This window comes from Schistocerca nitens, chromosome 10, assembly GCF_023898315.1.
Source record: "Schistocerca nitens isolate TAMUIC-IGC-003100 chromosome 10, iqSchNite1.1, whole genome shotgun sequence".
NCBI classification, from domain to species: Eukaryota; Metazoa; Arthropoda; class Insecta; order Orthoptera; family Acrididae; genus Schistocerca; species Schistocerca nitens.
In genome coordinates this window covers 216,679,815-216,697,876 of record NC_064623.1, presented here as the reverse complement: position 1 = coordinate 216,697,876, position 18,062 = coordinate 216,679,815, and the positions used below count along the sequence as shown (strand labels likewise).

Here is an 18,062-nt window from a genome sequence, read left to right as displayed (position 1 = left end):
TAAAAAAGTAAGTCCACCTTTCTTTCACGAAGTGTTTAGACTTCCATTCTCCCGAGTCACTCTTAGTTCCTAAGATTCATATTTTTTTGAAAACAGTTGTCGCCTGAAATCTTCATTTTTAGACAGGTATATAACAGTGCTTTCAATCATCAGCCAATCTGAGGTTTCAGACATACAATCAGCTACTTGATATTTATTTTAAAAAAATCTCTAAGTAATCAAATGCTGTGGTATAAAAGGCCCTTTCCTCAAATTTCGAAATCAAATCAATTATTTCTTGGTTAGGGTTCTCATTCTTTAATTTGTTCAAATTCATCTTTGTTTACATGCCACTAAAAAATTGGCTGTCTTCCTTACATTCAGACACAAAGTAAGTAGTTGAAGTAATTTGCGGGTGATAGCTATTTTAATCAACTTCAAAATATATATTGATACGTAGATACTTGTGGGGGCGTAAGGTACAGTGAAGCGACTCTAACAGCCTCTCCTGTACAAATGTCAACCTCACCTACCCGAGTTGCAGCTAAGGATTGCTGCACGGTACACCCTGTTATTGCTAACGAGGCTCTGACGACCGAATGTTTCCCGGGATAAGGAAACCCCCCCTATCAAGTGCCAACGGTCTCAAAGAGAGCGGATGAGCGGATAGAGGCAGGGCACTCTCTTGTCCTTGGAGTGAGAAATTGCTCCTAAAGGCGGAAGAACTTCACAGTCAACGGCATAGGATGGAGAAGGCAACGGGAAACCACTCCATTAAAGATCACTCAAGATATCCCAAGAATCAGTAGCGCACCATGCCAGAATCTTCTGTTAAACATAAATCCGGAGTAATAGTCCCCCAATCGGATCTCCGGGTGGGGACAATGGAAGGTCAGGCAAAGTTGAAGAATACACTAAAAATAGCAACATGGAATGTAAGAACACTCCTCCAATGCGGGAAATTAGAGAACCTCAAACTAGAGATGGACAGAATGGGAACAGACATAATAGGAATATCTGAGATGCGATGGCCTGAACCAGGAGACTTCAGATCAGGAAATTATCGTATCATTCATACAGGTACTAACCAAGGAACAACTGGAATCGGTGGAGTTGGAATAATTCTAAAAGGAAAACTCGGGAATCTAGTCACAGGATATGTGCAATTTAACTCTAGGATAATACTAGTCAAAATTGGAACCAAACCAAAGAACACGGTAATAGTACAAGTCTATATGCCGACATCGGCAGAAGAAGACGATGTAATAGAAACAGTGTATGAAGACATCAACAAAGTTATAAATTATGTTAAAGGTGAAGAGAACTTAATTATAATGGGAGATTGGAATGCTAGTGTTGGAGAAGAGAAAGTTGACGGAATTGTAGGGAAATATGGTCTAGGAGATAGGAACGAAAGAGGAAGCCGGCTAATTGAATTTTGTGCCAAAAACAAGTTGGTCATAGCGAACTCCCTTTTCAACCACCATAAAAGAAGAAGGTACACGTGGAAAGCCCCAGGAGATACTAGAAGACACCAAATCGACTATATATTAGTAAAATCGCGTTTTAAAAACCAAATCAAGGATTGCAGAAGCTACCCGTCTGCGGATATTAATAGTGATCACAACCTTGTAATGATGAAATGCTTACTCAAACTCAAGCGATTAGAGAGAAAAACGAACAAAGTATGGAACAGAGATAACCTAAAGTCTGAAGAACTAGTGATCCCTTATGCACGGAAAACTGATGAGATGGCATCAAACATTATTCCCGGGAGTACTAACGAGGAGTGGAAACAAATCAAAGAAGGCATACATAAAGCAGCAGAAGAATTTATTGGGAAAGCCAAACCTGTAAACAGGAAAGAGTGGATAACACCTGAAATAATTTGTCTAATGGAAGAAAGAAGACTATACAAAAATGCCTCTGACGAGCAAAGCGAAAACAAATATAGAAAGCTTAGAAACCAAATAAACAGAGAATCTAGGAAAGCAAAAGAAAATTACCTCAACAGCATTTGTAAAGAGGTGGAGGAAAACATGGTTAAAGGAAAAACTGACTTGGCCTACAGAACAATAAAACAAAACTTTGCTAAACGGAAAGTAAAATCTTCAGGAACTATAAAGAACAAAGAGGGCAAGGTACTATTTGGATATGACACGCTGAAGAGATGGCAAGAATACATTGAAGAGCTATATCAAGGAGACCCTCTAACAGATAATATGATAGAATTAAGCGAAGAAGTAGAGAAAGAAGAACTAGGGGACACAATTCTGAAAGATGAATTTGAAAAAGCACTAAAAGAACTACCAGATAAGAAAGCGGCAGGTGTTGATGATATACCTTCTGAACTAATTAAGAAATCAGGAGACAAAATGAAAGCTACATTACTGCAACTCATACAGAAAATATACAAAACAGGTGAAGTTCCTGAAGACTATCAGAAATGCATCATATTCCCCATACCTAAGAAAGCATCTACTATGGACTGTGAAAACCATCGAACACTCAGTCTTCTTTCACACGCATCAAAAATTCTAATAAGAATAATTTTGAAAAGAGTTGAAAACCAATTGAATAGCACTCTAAGTGAAGACCAATTCGGTTTTAGAAGCGGTGTAGGGACGAGGGAAGCAATCTTATCTTTAAGACTAATAATTGAGAAACAAATTTCCAAAAACAAACAAGTATTTATAGCCTTCGTAGACCTCGAAAAGGCATTTGACAATGTTGTATGGCCAGAAATGTTTAGAATTCTGAAGAAGGCTGGTCTGAAATATAATGACAGAAGGATAATCTTTAAAATATACCAAAATGAAACAGCCTTAGTTAAGAAGGAAAACAAAGAAGAAACAGCAAGAATAAGGAAAGGAGTGAGACAGGGATGCCCACTATCTCCAGTAATTTTCAACGCATATATCCAAGAAGCAATAGATAAAATAAGAGAGAATATTGAAGTAGGAATAAAACTTAACGGAATGAAAATAGATATGTTGCGATATGCAGATGATATCGCCATAATTACAGAAAGGAAAGAAGATTTAGAAGCCGCACTCAATGAAATGGAAAACACCTTAAAAGAACAGTATGGAATGAAAATAAATAAGAAAAAGACTAAAGTGATGGTGAGTGGCGCCCTGAACTACAATGAACCCATACGAATAACAATAAAGGGAGAGAAACTAGGGCAGGTTACAGAATTTAACTACTTAGGTAGCAAAATAACAGCAGATGGAAGGAGCAAAAGTGACATTAAAAACAGAATACAACTTGCCAAAATAGCATTCAATGGAAAAAGAAACTTACTGACGAGTAGAAATGTTAGTTTAGACGTAAGAAAGAGAGTCATGAAAACCTATGTGTGGAGTACAGCCCTTTACGGATGTGAAACTTGGACTAGTGGAAAAGAAGAAAAGAGAAGATTAGAGGCATTCGAAATGTGGTGCTACCGGAGAATGGAAAAAATCAGCTGGCGAGACAAGGCTACAAACGAAGATGTCCTCAGAAGAGTGAAAGAAAACAGATCTCTTTGGCGAAATATACAGAAAAGAAGAATAACCTTCATAGGTCACATTTTACGGCATAACAATTTCATTAAGAGAATATTAGAAGGAATCATTGAAGGAAGAACTCGCCGAGGACGACCTAGATTAAGCTACATTCAACAAGTAATAAATGACATCGGGTGCCAGACCTATGCAGATATGAAGAAGAAAGTTGACAAAAGAACGGAATGGCGTGCTGCTGCCAACCAACCTGTGGGTTGATAACCGAAGAAGAAGAAGAAGAGATACTTGTGCTGCTCTCGAACGGCGTCGTACACAACTACGACGCTGTTGCTTCTCGTGCTGACAGATGGCGGGACTATCGTGAGGACTGCCATCGCTCAACTCAAGAGTTGACTTGATGCTTAGCGTCGCCGAAAGATAGCAGTAGAGCTTACATTTGTTTGTGTATATCGTGCTGGTCTACCATAATGTCACGAAAGCTTCATATCATTAAGAAACTTAACGGGAATTTGTGTTTTGGAAGCATTATATGTTAAACACAATACTTATCTCTTAAAATACACACAATTTGCGGTCAATATAACAATGTGTGACTGCTGTAAATACCATAGGTTAGCCGTTAGCAACTCCGTCGTATAGTTGACCGAACTTCTAGTTTGCACCGTGTCAGCTGTTGCTGATGATACGAAGGTTAAGGAATTTGCGAATAGAAGTTTTCGAGAAGTACTCATGATTATATTTCAAAAAAGCGCGCTGTAAATATGGTGAGTCTATGATCATAACTATTGAATTAATTGTGTGCGACCTTAATCGTCGGAAGTTAAATTTTTCAGCACGATTGTATGAAATATCAGGCAAACTAAGAAATCTCATAACAATTATGACTGCGAAGCTAAGTTACTACATACTATGTTACAAAATAGGTGCGCATGCAACATGAAGCTAAATTACAATGTAACACGGTTCATATGAAAACGCACGCTAAATATCGGTGTATGATGTGTTGTTTTCGTATAAATTGGCTATCAACATTGGAACATTTGAGGCTTGTGTGTCATCACTGAGGCTGTGCAGTCTTTAGACTTTATTTACTAGCTAGCTGATTATCCGATTGCGTATTTATATTTTAGACCGGGAAAAGAATGAAATCGTAGTTTATGTAAAATTTGAGCTCAAGATGCATATAATAATTGTAATAATTTTGTTTTACGATGCTTTCAATGGAGGCCTACAAAATGTTATATGGGATCTACACTAGTAAAATGAAAACTAGTGTTGACCCATATAAGATATTTGTACCAGATGTACAGCTTTCTTTTTCTCTCGATCACCCTTTAAAATTTCAGAGCAATGTCTTTCACCATTTTTGTGTTAACGAAGCCAAACTTTGGGGAATAATGGAACTCGACAATTTTTCATCAATTTTGTGACTGCAATCGTTTTTCGACGAAGTATACTGAGCACCGCGTAGTTGATCTGTAGAGAAGAACTGCAGCAAACATTTTTGTATAATCAGCAGTTATTGATGTGTAAACATACTAGAAATTTCTTTTATAAAATTATTACGTATTTTAAAGACATATCGCCTAATATTAACACCACCTATTCTAGGCCTATTATTTTTGTTTCTTGAGAAAGAACAGGTGTATTTGTACTAAAAGGGTTTTGTCCATTTAAGGGATGATGTAGCTAAGGTTAAAACAATGAGCCTGAATATACCTCTGTCAAACATTTGTAAACCATTCATTAATCTTGTGATGAAGTTCAGGTGTTACACTTTAAATAACATCCCACCTGCCACACTTTCGATCACACTAATTCATCCTCAAGCAAAGATAGCAAAAACTTTTCCCTCCTCTTCTCAGACATTGCTTATATGACCCTTCATTTCTTTAACATTTCTAGCATTATTGACCATATTGGTTGAAATAATGACTTCAGAAGCCATCCAAAGGTACCAACCAATATTTTGGTGTTAGTGTTAAAATTTGAATGTCTCAGGATCTGAGGAAACCAAAATTTTTGCTTCATTTCACTCAGTAGGTTGCCAATACCAAAACAGCACCACTATTACCAATCATCATAATTTTGCTGAACTTATGAACCCAACAAAAGCTGCACTCTGCCTACAAATTTTACTTTGGGTTTGATAAATCTTGTTCCTTGTGTAGCATTACAAATTTATTTTGAGACTTTCTGACAATTTTAGGGTAAAATGGCAAAGACGGTGGTAGGTAGAATTGATCCTTTCTGCAGTTTCCATTTGTTCATGATGATCACCATTTGAAGACATTGAGAAGAATAATAGAGTGGCAAGTTTATTGTGAACCTCACTGTGATATATTGGGCACAATTTTTATAAGCTTTCTTAATTCAACTGCTCTTGCTTTACCAAAGACACATGAGCTCTTTTAATGAGTTTTTTATTTTTCCCTCCTTCAAAAGGACTGTAATAGTACTTTCCCAAGTTCTCAGGCTTATCAAGAAGCAAGGTTCCATATTTATTAAAAGCAGGCCATTGAACCAACTTCATGTCATAATGAGATCATGGTTTCAGCAGTCTTTGTTGATCAGGTTGGAATGTGGTCAGTGATTCGAGTGCCTTTTGGATAAAGATGAATATTTGATAGGAGTCGCCAGCTTTGATCAGTGTCGTGGGAAACATGAGACAAATGCCATAAAGAGTACATTGATTGTATTGTGATGTGATTGGCATTGTTTTTCAAATGGGCTAACCTACAGATCAGTCTGTCACAACAACCAGGTTTATTTAGTTTTGCATTCATTGGCTATGTCAACTCTCAACCATACTGTCACCTTCCACCTATACCGTGGGCTAAGCTACAGATCAGTGTGTCACACACCACAACATTACATTACAACCATTCCTTTGTTTTTGCTTTAAAGTTCATTGGCTTCACCAAATAATACCAAAACTGGATGTATACACTGAAAGGTGGTGTGATAGCAGCCATTAACATTACTTCATGGGCCAAAGCTGACGACACCTACCAAACATTCCTATTGTCCTCTTGACTCTGCTTTTTTACAGTTACTGAGATAGGGCTGATGGTACACTGAAGTGTCCAAACTACCAACTGTGTACAATGGTAGATCAGGGCCAGCATTTTTAGACATCAGTGCTACACAAAATGGTCTTAGACATCCTTGCAGTACCACCTAGAATTTATCTATTAAACAAAACAATTATCCAGGAGGATTCATTACCATGGAATCTTGCACAATCAAAACAGGTTGGCGACAAAGTACTCCAAAATATCAACTTTCTTGGTTATAAATAGAAGAAAACACTCACTAGTAGTAGATTTGTACAAATGTACTTTTTGTGTGTTAGACACATCGACATAGCCTAGTAATTACTAGACGCAGACTTCCTAAAGTGGTCTGCATTTTAATTGTTGGTAGCAGCCACCAGACCATATCACAACCAAAAATTACGCCACAGGTCATGTTAGCCAGTATGGCTCTGGAAACTACTGTTGGGATGTGTCTAGTGTTTGAAAAAAATTTATTTTATACAGGTCATTAGATATGAATAAAAAGTAAAAATACCAACAAATATGCAGTATTTGAGAACCACAAAATTACAGAAGGGCATTAAAAAAATTGTCACAAAAGACTATGACTATTTGACAGTAGTATTTTGAATATCATTTTTTAAATTTTACCCATAATCTCCAAAACAAACAAAACCGTTTCTAGTACAAAAACACTTGCTCTTTCTAACAAACAAGAAGTCAACAAAATAGCTTTTAATAATTGGCAGTATAACTTCAAAATACACAGAAATTCAGAAAAAATTAATTACACATAAATAATCTTTAGAATATTCGCAAATAACTGCTGCAGTTTGATAGAACTGATTAGAAGTAATTTCTCTGTGGGCCTGCTAAAAGGCACTCAGTATGCTGGCTAAAGCGCACGTGCCGTGTCTGCAGCAAATGCTTTGCATGCTAGTGTTGGCAAATCATTAGTATTGCTCATAGCTAAGTGGGTGATAGTATACAATAGCCAATGAGAATCGCTGTATGTGATGATTCCTTTTGGAGGGAGCCACGAGTTGATTAGGCCTACAATAGTTTTCTGAAGAACGGCAAGAAAACTAGATTTGCTGACGGACCGACCTGTGGCATAGCCCAAGGTTTAGTTTAAGCTGAAAAGTGACGTAATGATTGTGACTTGGCAAAACAAACAAATGTGCATTTCAAAAAAGTAGGTATGCTGAAACACTGACCTGTAGTGTAAACCGAGGCTTAGGTTGGAATGCTCGGGTTGGTAAAACCAATGAATTTCAACAAAAAAATATAACTGCCATAATAGACTAATGTGTGCATAACATGAGATATATATTCATCATTGCGGTAAGATACTTGTATGTCTTTCTTACGATTTTGCCAAAAATTCGAACAATGTTGTTAAATTCAAAACAAAATACCACCTAACTGTGTATACAAACGATAGGAAATCATGAGCTGGAATTCTGATTGTCTGTGAACAACAGATGCGTAATTTGTCATATTCAATTCCCATTTTTCATCACAGGAGTTGTTACCGACATCAGTAAACTATGTAACAGCTGCAAACACCACAAGTGCACTTTCATTTAATGCCCCGAGGGTACTTCCCGCTCTTTGGCGAGTTTGTGCTTTGACTTCCACAGGCCCCCAGCCTTTGAAGCATCTTTTCCCTTCCGTGCTGCATGTCTATCCTCTCGCTATTCTTTTTCCCCTCAGTCGGGGAACATGTGGGATGTTGTCAGAAATGCGTTCTGCATATTCAGTCTCCGATATGAGAACAGTCTCTCCACTGTCTTTCGTTCCTTAATTCTTCCCCCTCCCCCCTCCCCCCTCCCCCCCTGTCTCCTGCCCTCCCTCTGCTTCGGTGTCTGATGTTCCTCTTTTTCTTCTTCCTCCCCATGCGCTCGTGAAGACTGGGCCGTGCGTCTGAGGCATAACAGGTGACTGGGTAACACCTAATTCTCAGCCCCGGGTTGACAGGTAGGGTTTGTATATACCCCCTGGTAAAAGACAGGCCCAAGGGGGGGGGGGGGGGGTGATTGCCTGAGCTGCTACCTTCCTAAATTGTAGATCGATCCTTCTGTCAGGTGTTTGGGAAGTGTGACCTGAGGTACGAACTGTCACCTAAGGCAGGTGCGCCCCCTTCTGAGGGGATTCCCCAGTCAGAATGAACGCGGCATCAGAAACACTGGCAATCGTGGGGGACTTTATTGCAATGAGCCAAACATCATCTCATTGTACATCTATTAAACGTAAACGAAATAAGGCTAACAATTCAAAGACCTTGCAACTGCGACACGGTTTCACGTACTGAAGATGGTCAGTTCTTTGCTATGGTAAATCCATTTATTATTCAGAAAGGTGTTGACGCAATTGCAGGCCCTGTGAAATCTGGCTCCGGTTTTTCGAAATGGCACTTTGCTTTCGGAGACTACTACCGAGTCTCGAGCTTCGCTCCTTCGCAGATATCCCGTCCGTGTCAAGACCTGTCGAACCTCGAATTCTTCCCATTAAGTGATTTACAATGGGCTTCTCGATGGCCACACTGAGGCAGAACTCCATACGTACCTCTCCGATCAGGGTGCCATTGCAGTCCATCGGGTGTTGAAAAAAGTAGATGCATCCTTAGTTTCCACACGCACTCTTTTTCTCACTTTTGATAGAGTGGTACTTATGTGCTGCTACCAGTGTCATTGTTACATCCACACTCGAGAAGCCTGTCGACACCCTGCCAGATGTGTAATCTTGTGCTCACGAGGCCGACTGTCTGCCTCCTCGTCCCTGCCGTATCGACTGCACTGGTGACCACAGTGCTTCCTCCTGCGATTGTGAGTGTCCCGCGTGTCTCGACGAGTGGGCTGTCCGGGAGATCTGGGTGAACGAAAAACTGACTTCCCGGTCGCTCCCGAGTCGTCTACCGAGAAACTTTTGCCTCACTGGGCGAAGTCACCTACTACGCGATCGGCCTCGGAAAGGACAGGAGGGATACTCCCACGAAGACTTCCTACATCCCTCTGGCCGACAAACATCTGAGTCTTTCTCTGCCGACCACAGAGACTCCGAGAAGTTGAACAGAGGAAAATGGTCTTTTCCTTTGCCGACTTGGTGATTCTCTTCGGTGGCATCGCCACGTTATAGCTCGCCCGGCTGACCTTCTTGTTGCCAGTGTGCACCACCGACTGCTCTGGACCCCGCAGACCGATAGGAGGACAATACCGACACCTCTGTGGACCTCGTGGGGTAAGATCCTCCTGCCTCTTCCCTGTAGCAGTGTGTCTCCGACGGCTGGCACTCGGCAGCTGCGAGGCGAGACCCTTCCTTTTTTCCTCATCACAATTCTCCTCCGACGGAACGTTCGCGTCCTTTGGACCGACAGAGAGGACTCGAGGCTGCTCTTAGAAACGCGGCGTCCATGTGTACTCTGCCTGCAGCTTATTGTGCAACTCCCCCATTCCTTTCTGCTGCTCAGTGACTTTAATGTGCACCACCTGCTTGGGGCTCGCCAGGAACCTGTCGGAGAGGTGCTCTCTCGGCTGACCTTATCGATCACCTTGACCTTATCTGCCTTAACGTGGGAGCACCCATTTTCCTTTCAGACTCCACTCACCTATTCCCATTTGGACCTCTTCTGCACGCCCAGTTTGCCCGATATCTCTGACATGTACTCGAGTGACCGTTTCCCGTGTGCCGTCCAATTTCTGACTCCTATCCTACCTACGTGGACACCCAAATGCCATCTTTCTAAGTTCGACTGGGGGCTTTACTGCTCCCTGGAAACCTTCTACAAACACCATTTCCCCAGTTGCGGTGACAAAGTGTAATATCCTACAAACATTATCCTTACCGCCACAGAATGTTCTGTTCCCCACAATTCTTTTTTACCGCTCTGTGTCCCAGTCCCTCGGTGGACTGAGGCGTGCCGTGCTGCCATTCGTGCTCTCTGCATTTTTAACTTCCATTCTATGATGGAAAACTGCATTTGTTGTAATTGGATGCATGCAAAGTAGCATCGCATTCTTCAGGATAACGAAAAAGCTAACTGGGTTTCATTTTAACAGTTCCATTCCCTCTTCCGTCTTGTGGGCCAACCTCCGCTGGCCCTCTGGAACTGAGGTCCGTTCCCAAATCTCGAGCCTGACAGTAGTAGACAATGACGTAGTGGACCCTGTTGCTATCTCCAACACCTCGAGCCGCCATTTTGCAGAGATTTCAAGCTCCCCCCCGCCTCTCCCCCCCCCTCTATAACCCTGCCTACCTCCATCGGAAATGAGCGGAGGCGGCTCAGGCGATACACTTCGCTTCTCAGAATTGTGAGTGCTTCAATCCTGCCTTTACTATTGGGGAGCTAGATCTTGCTCTTACTTCATCCCAGTCTTCCACCCCAGGGCCAGACGATGTTGCAGTCCCTTTCTCTTGCGGGCTAGCACTTTCTCCTTCATACGTACATCCGCATCTGAACAGAGGGCGCGTTTCCCAGATGCTGGCGTAAAGCCACTGGCGTACCCGTACCTGAGCCTGGAAAGGACAAACGCCTTTCTTCTAGCTAGCACCCCATTTCTCGCACCAGCTGTGTTTGCAAGGTGACGGAACATACGATTCGTGCCCAGCTGGTACGGTGTCTCGAGCCTTGCAATTTACTAACCACTGCACAGTGTGGATTTCAAGTGTGTTCTGCAGTTGACTTCGTCCACCCGTGTCACAAATGGTTTTCTGCGGAAATCCCAGACTGTGACCATGTTTTTCAACTTGGAGAAAGTCTACACCACCTGCTGGAGGATTGGCATCCTCTGTACCCTCTACACGTGGGGATTCCGTGGCCGTATGCCCCGTTTCCTTTAGGAATTTTTAAAAGACCGAGTTTTCAAGGTACATGTGAGTTCTGCATTGCCTGACACCTTTATCTAGGAAAAGGCGTGTCTCTGGACTGCGTCCTGAGTGGTGTCGTCTTTGCTGCCGCCTCAACCCTACAGTGGCCTGTCTCCCACCAGGCATCTCCAGCTCCCTCTTCATTGACGATTTTGCCGTCTGCTGCAGTTCTCCGACGGACCTGTCTCATCGAGTGGCATCTGCAGTGATGTCTCGATCATCTTTACTCGTGGAGCATCGACAGTGGCTTTCGTTTTTCCACTGACAAAATCATTTGTATGAATTTGTGGTGGTGCATTTGGTTTCTTCCACCATCTTTACATCTTGGGCCTATTGCTCTTCCATCGGTTGAAACTACAAAATTCTTGGGGCTCATGCTCGATAGCAAACTTTATTGGTCCCCCCCAGTATCCTACCTGTCCTCAGTGGTACTTCCTGGGGAACAGATCAAACCGACCTCCTCTGTTTGTACCAGTTCCTCGTCTGTTCAAAACTAGACTGTGGATGTTTCATTTATGCATCTGGGTGTCCGTCCTTCTTACACCATCTCAGATACTATCCATTATCGTGGCATCCATTTGGCCACTAGCGTCTTTTACACTAGCCCGGTTGAGAGTCTGTATGCAGAAACTGCCAAACTACCGCTGTCTTCCTGCCGTGACTTTCTCCTCGGCAGATATGCATTCTGTTTGTCTCCCGTGTGTGGCCACCCATCCTGTAACTCCTTCATTGTTGACTCATTTGATTGCCTGTATGGGGCACATCCTCATCTCCGTTACCTCCTGGAGTTCGCTTTCGGCTCTCGCTCCGGCAGCTTAAATTCGTGCTGTCTGCCACTTTTTCAGTGGCTGTGACCCCTTCACCACCTTGCCTTCATGTAGTGGCCCATGTTCACCTCAGCCTTCATTTGCTTCGTAAGGACACCACTCCAGCCTCACTCTATCGCCTTCAGTTTCGTGAACTTTGTACGGAACTTCGTGATAGTACCTCTATGTACACTGATGGCTCTCGGTCAGACTGTGGTGTCAGGTGTACCTTCATCATTGGCACCGACATATTTCGGTGTCGGCTTCCGGAACACTGCTCAGTAAGATTAAATGTCCTTCGCCATATTGCTATGACAGGTAGAAAGTAAAACACGGTTGACAGCCCACACATCATTCACTTAAACGGCTGGTAACTCGGACGGCAAGCACAAATGAGAATGTGAGTGGTTAAAAATGGGCATTCCATCAGGCAATGGTGGACTATCAAAGGTTGAGGGCAAGGAGCACAAAGTGGTGGGGAGCACCATTTGACAAATGGCGACGTCTAAGAAGACAGTGCCCAAAATGCAACCTAGCTAAAATGATCTCCTCACAGCAAGAGGGACGAGATGAGATCATCCAAGCTGCTGGGAGAGAACTTGCAGGCTGAGGTATGATGACTACAGCTTTGGCAGCAGCACCAGTGGCCTCATTTCCTGTCAAACCGATGTGACAGGGATCCCACATAAAAACCACAGTGACACCGTCACGAGTGAGCAAGTGACATCTTTCCTGAACCCGCTACACTAAGGGATGGACAGTGTACGGCAGACAGAGGCTTTCGAGAGCACTGAGAGAGTCGGAGCAGACGAGTCAATTGAAAAGCTTGTGACACCAGATGTACTGCGTGGCCTGATACAGGACGATCCCTGTTTCTCCACACCCATGTTTTTAGCTGTCTTCTCTTCTGTCAATTGGGGTTAACGTTTAGTTGTTTTTAACTCCCCTGTCTCTCTGCCCTTGTGTTCTTCAGTTCTGACATAGGTGCGTGTGATCCTAGTTGTTTTTACACCTTAAAACAAAAGAAAAATCTTTCAATCAGTGTCCAAAAATTTAGTCACAAAATGCTTCCAAATTATTGTCATTGGCAGTTCCTGAAATGTGGTGTCATGTAGCTTGAAAATGGTGAATGACACAGTCTCAAAATATTAAAAGTGTGTTCTATAAAAAGAAAGTTGTGCATCTGATACAAAAAACTTCCAGTTTTAACCCACCTTAAATTTGTGCAAAACTATCATCGAGCTTGCACGACTGTTTCGGCACTTCACTGAAAAGTCCTAAAACCGTGAATTTTTTTATCTTGAGTTCAAAGTTGGCAGAATTTATTTTTACTCTTAGGGAACACCGATATAAAATTTCATTGAAATTAGAGATTGTCAGTTTATTGCAAACAAAATGGAATGTGTCATATTACTACTAATCAATCCATGTAAAATAGCACAGTATATGAATGTGTGTGTGTTCTTCTAACAATTGTAGTCTCTACTTCATAAAACTATTTTAGTTTAGTTTCGCTTTTACATGTTCTGTGGATCATATTTGTGAGAACTTGCCTCGGTGTGGAACAGGTCAGTTGATTTACAATAATGAGAAACATTTTTGCTGTGCAAACGTGGGTACCTACTGAACATTCACATAACTGGATATTTTTGAGTTGTAATATGGAACAATATATGACAAACGTCCATCCTGATGTAGGTTTTCTGTCATTTTCCTAAATTGCTTCAGGCAAATGCCAGCTTGGTTCCTTTGAAAGGACTGAGTTCCTGCCCCATCCCTCCCTAACCCAGTGGGACTGGTGACCTCGCTGTTTGGTCCCTATCCCCAAATCAACCAACCAACCAACCAACCAATCAAGTACCCAACAACATAAATACTATGTACTTACCAAACCACCTGGGGAGAAAGAGGTATCAAATAGAAATGATTAAATTTGTTTTTAAAACTTTCATTGTCTTGACAGCACCTTTAATTCACAAAAGATATAGCTGCACATTTTGCTACTTTCTGTGCAAGAGGAAGCTTACATTTTAGATAGTGGAGGCAATTTTTGTTCCTAGTGTTAATGCAAGAGAGAATATTTGATTTGTATTTTGTACACATGGCTACATTCTGAACATTTCTAAGTTAGCTTTTTTTTTTTTACAAAAACAGAAAAGAAAGATACATAGTGTGTGAGTAGCCACCATCTTCTACACATTACAATAATAGCAGTTCTTTTACGGAATAGGAGTTGTCAAGGAGCTACTTTCACAGTTTGTTATCCAATTTTTCCCTTCTGTCTGTCAGACATTTTAAATCACTGGGTATGTGATCAAAAATTTTTGTTAGAGCACTGTGCACCCCTTTTGGGTTAAGGACAACCTTAATGTGGAGTAATGAATGTCATTTTCCCACCTTGTTTTCTGATTATGTACCTCATTGTTCCTTTTGAACTGTAGTGGATTATTTACAACAAATTTCATGATGAAGCTAGAATATGGTCTTCAGAGGTAAACATCTAGATCAGGGCCAGTGGCATACTGACTTGTTTCCTGCAACAACATTGTCAGCACTTGCTGTGAGCTATGATGGGAAGGAAAGAGGGTGTGTCAGCTGCTGGGTCTGTTTGAAGGAATATTGTCACATTCTCATGTTAGTATATCACCACCTCCAAAACTGGAATGCATTCGGAAGGATAGGAAAATATTTTGACCACCGACATTATTAATTTATTTTAAGCTGCAGTATTAGTTCCCAGTCTGACCACAATGTTATAATTTGTGAAATATTGGTAAGAAACAAATATATGACAGCAAAGATTATTAATGTCAACAATGTAGGAAGAAACAGAGTGCTACTTGCTGTAAAGAAGACCCGTCAAGTTGCAGACAGGCACAATTAAAAGATACTCACATTGTGTCTTTTAATTGCGTTTTTCTGCAACTTGATGTGTCTTCTTTACAGTAAGTATCTCTCTGTATTTTCCTACATTGTTGATATTCCTACGTGGAGTTTCCATTCTTTGAAGATTATTGATGTAACTTTTGTGAGTAAAACTGTCATATTCCAATGTAACTTAGGCCTCGGGCTAAGCTACAGATCTGTCCGTCACCAAAACCAGATGTTTTGCTGTCAACTTTGTTTCCTTCGCCAACTCTCGGGCAGACTGCCACATTCTAATGTAACATAAACCTAGGGCCAAGCTACAGCTCAAGTTTTTTACCATGACCAGATGTTTTTAGGAACTGATTGGCTTCACCAGCTCACAACTGTCACATTCCAACTTGGGTCACAACTTCATAATTTGTGACTTATTCAGAAAACACAGTCAGGTATTTAGGACACCAGGAAAGAAGAGAATGGTTTCTATTTCTGTGCTCGAAATTCATTTTCTCACCTCTCATTGGTTACGTGAAAGCGGGAGCGGCTCGCTCGTAAGGGCCAGAGGAGCTTGGCTCTACCAAAATTTTGTGATATAGTTTTATTCTGCATATTTTTTTTCAGTGCTGTGTCAGACAGTTTGAATATGACATAATTTTGGTGTTGTACTAGTGGCAGACACCATAGATAATCACTTGATGTTTCTGCTGCTCTTTGAAGAAAAGCACAATGTTACTCTGAGCTGCCAGTAGTGGGACCAAGCCTTGCCACAACTCTTCCATCAGCTCATCCTTCCACAGTGACAAACCTGTTTTCCTTCCACCACCCCATTCAGCTGAGGAGCAGAGCCTGGTAGCCCTTACTCCCTCCACACCCCCGCCTCCATAAACTGGAGTCACAGTGATGTCACCGAGCCGTTTCCCTTTTCCCACCATCGTCCTCACCGTAGCACTGCTAGGGGCCACCTCGAGCCCTCAGGTGTGCCTGGCGGACAACAGACTCGAGCGTACCCCTCCTTCCCCGCACCTCTGTGAACCCTGCTGTCTCTGTCACATTACCACTCTGCCACTTATCTACAACTGTACACAGTGTTTAGGCCCTGCTGGAGTGCCCGTAGCATGGATTTCCAACTATATCACTTGGCACCTTCCTATAGGTCAAGAGGAAATGTCACAAACCTCAAAGTGATAAATCTCTCAGTTTTGTTCGATATTCTGGAGCTGTGTGGTTGAAACTCTGGTATTCTTACGTACAGTTATTTTAAAATTAATAGGTTGTTTGCTAAAAAATCCTTTAATTTATCAAGTATGGTAGAGAAGCCAGAAATCAAGTAGTCAGGTACACATGAACGAAAAGATTACTTTATATCTGAACTCGATGGAAGGAAGGATACAACTTTCTGAAATACGTGGTTCTGCAAAAAATCATGGTTATCAATGATTGATGAGAAACAAAAGTTATCTGATTTCTATTGTATGTTATTTGAAGTGAAGGATAGTAGAGTCTGGTTGTGAGGACCTAAAGCATGTAAATGAATGAACTAAGAAACATGAAGAAAGAAGACTACATTTAGAAAATGCTTGTAAATACAAAATGGTTGCGATCATTAACATTGCTGCTCAGGTTGAATCAGCAAACAACATGTCAAATCAGAAACATAATCTACATCTATGTGATTACTCTGCTATTCACAATACAATGCCTGGCAGAGGGTTCAGTGAACCACCTTCAAGTTATCTCTCTACTGTTCCACTTTCAAACAGTGCACGGGAAAAACTAGCACTTAAACGTTTCTGTGCGAGCCCTGATTTCTCCTATTTTATTGTGATGATCGTTTCTCCCTACGTAGGTGGGTGCCAACAAAATGTTTTCGCAATCGGAGGAGAAAACTGGTGATTGAAATTTCATGAGAAGATCCTGTCACAACATGAAATTTCATGAGAAGATCCTGTCACAACAAAAAATGCCTAAGTTTTAATGATTGCCTCTCCAATTCACGCATCATGTCTGTGACACTATCTCCCCTATTTAGTGATAATACAAAGCGAGCTGTCCTTCTTTGTACTTTTTCGATGTCATCCGTCAGTCCTACCTTATACGAATCCCACACCGCACAGCAGTACTCCAGAATATGGCAGACAAGCATGGTGTAAGCAGTCTCTTTAGTAGACCTGTTGCACGCTCTAAATGTTCTGCCAATGAATCATAGTCTTTGGTTTGCTCTACCCACAACATTATCTGTGTGATCATTCCAATTTAGGTTATTTGTAATTGTAATCCCTAAGTATTTAGTTGAATTTACAACCTTAAGATTTGTGTGACTTATCATGTAATTGAGCTTTTGGGTATTTATTTTAGTACTCATATGAACAACTTCACAGTTTTCTTCATTGAGGATCAATTGCCACTTTTCACACCATACAGATATCTAAACCATTTTGCAATTTGTTTTGGTCATTTGATGACTTTAGAAGAAGGTAAATGACAGCATTATCTGCAAACACTCTAATAGGGCAACTCAGATCGTCTCCTATGTCGTCAATATAGATCAGGAACAATAGAGGGCCTATAACACTTTCTTGGGGAACGCCGGATATTACTTCTATTTTACTCAATGACTTTCCATCTATTACTACGAACTGTGACCTTTTGACAGTACATCATGAATCCAGTTGCACAACTGAGGCGATATTCCATAGGCACGCAGTTTGGTTAGAAGACGCTTGTGAGGAATGGTGTTGAAAGCCTTCTGGAAATCTAAAAATATGGAATCAATTTGACATCCCCTGTCAATAGCACTCATTACTTCATGAGTATAAAGAGTTAGTTGTGTTTCACAAGAACGATGTTTTCTGAATCTGTGCTATGTGTCAATAAATCATTTTCTTCGAGGTAATTCGTAATGTTCGAACACATTATATGTTCCAAAACACTATTGCAAATCGACGTTAGTGATATAGGCCTGTAATTCAGCGGATTACTCCAATTTCCCTATTTGGGTA

General features: G+C 41.4%; 1 protein-coding gene across 5 annotated transcripts in view; it reads left to right on the top strand.

The window, feature by feature from the left end:
* Positions 1-3,942: 3,942 nt before the first annotated feature.
* Positions 3,943-18,062, top strand: part of LOC126210109 (zinc finger protein 501-like) — a 366,536-nt gene continuing 352,416 nt past the window's right edge. For all 5 annotated transcript variants that reach the window (XM_049939250.1, XM_049939251.1, XM_049939249.1 and 2 more), the window contains exon 1: positions 3,943-4,252. In XM_049939250.1, coding sequence (XP_049795207.1) covers positions 4,250-4,252 — 3 coding nt within the window. In that variant the 5' untranslated portion in view covers positions 3,943-4,249. The remainder of the gene's footprint in view (positions 4,253-18,062) is intronic.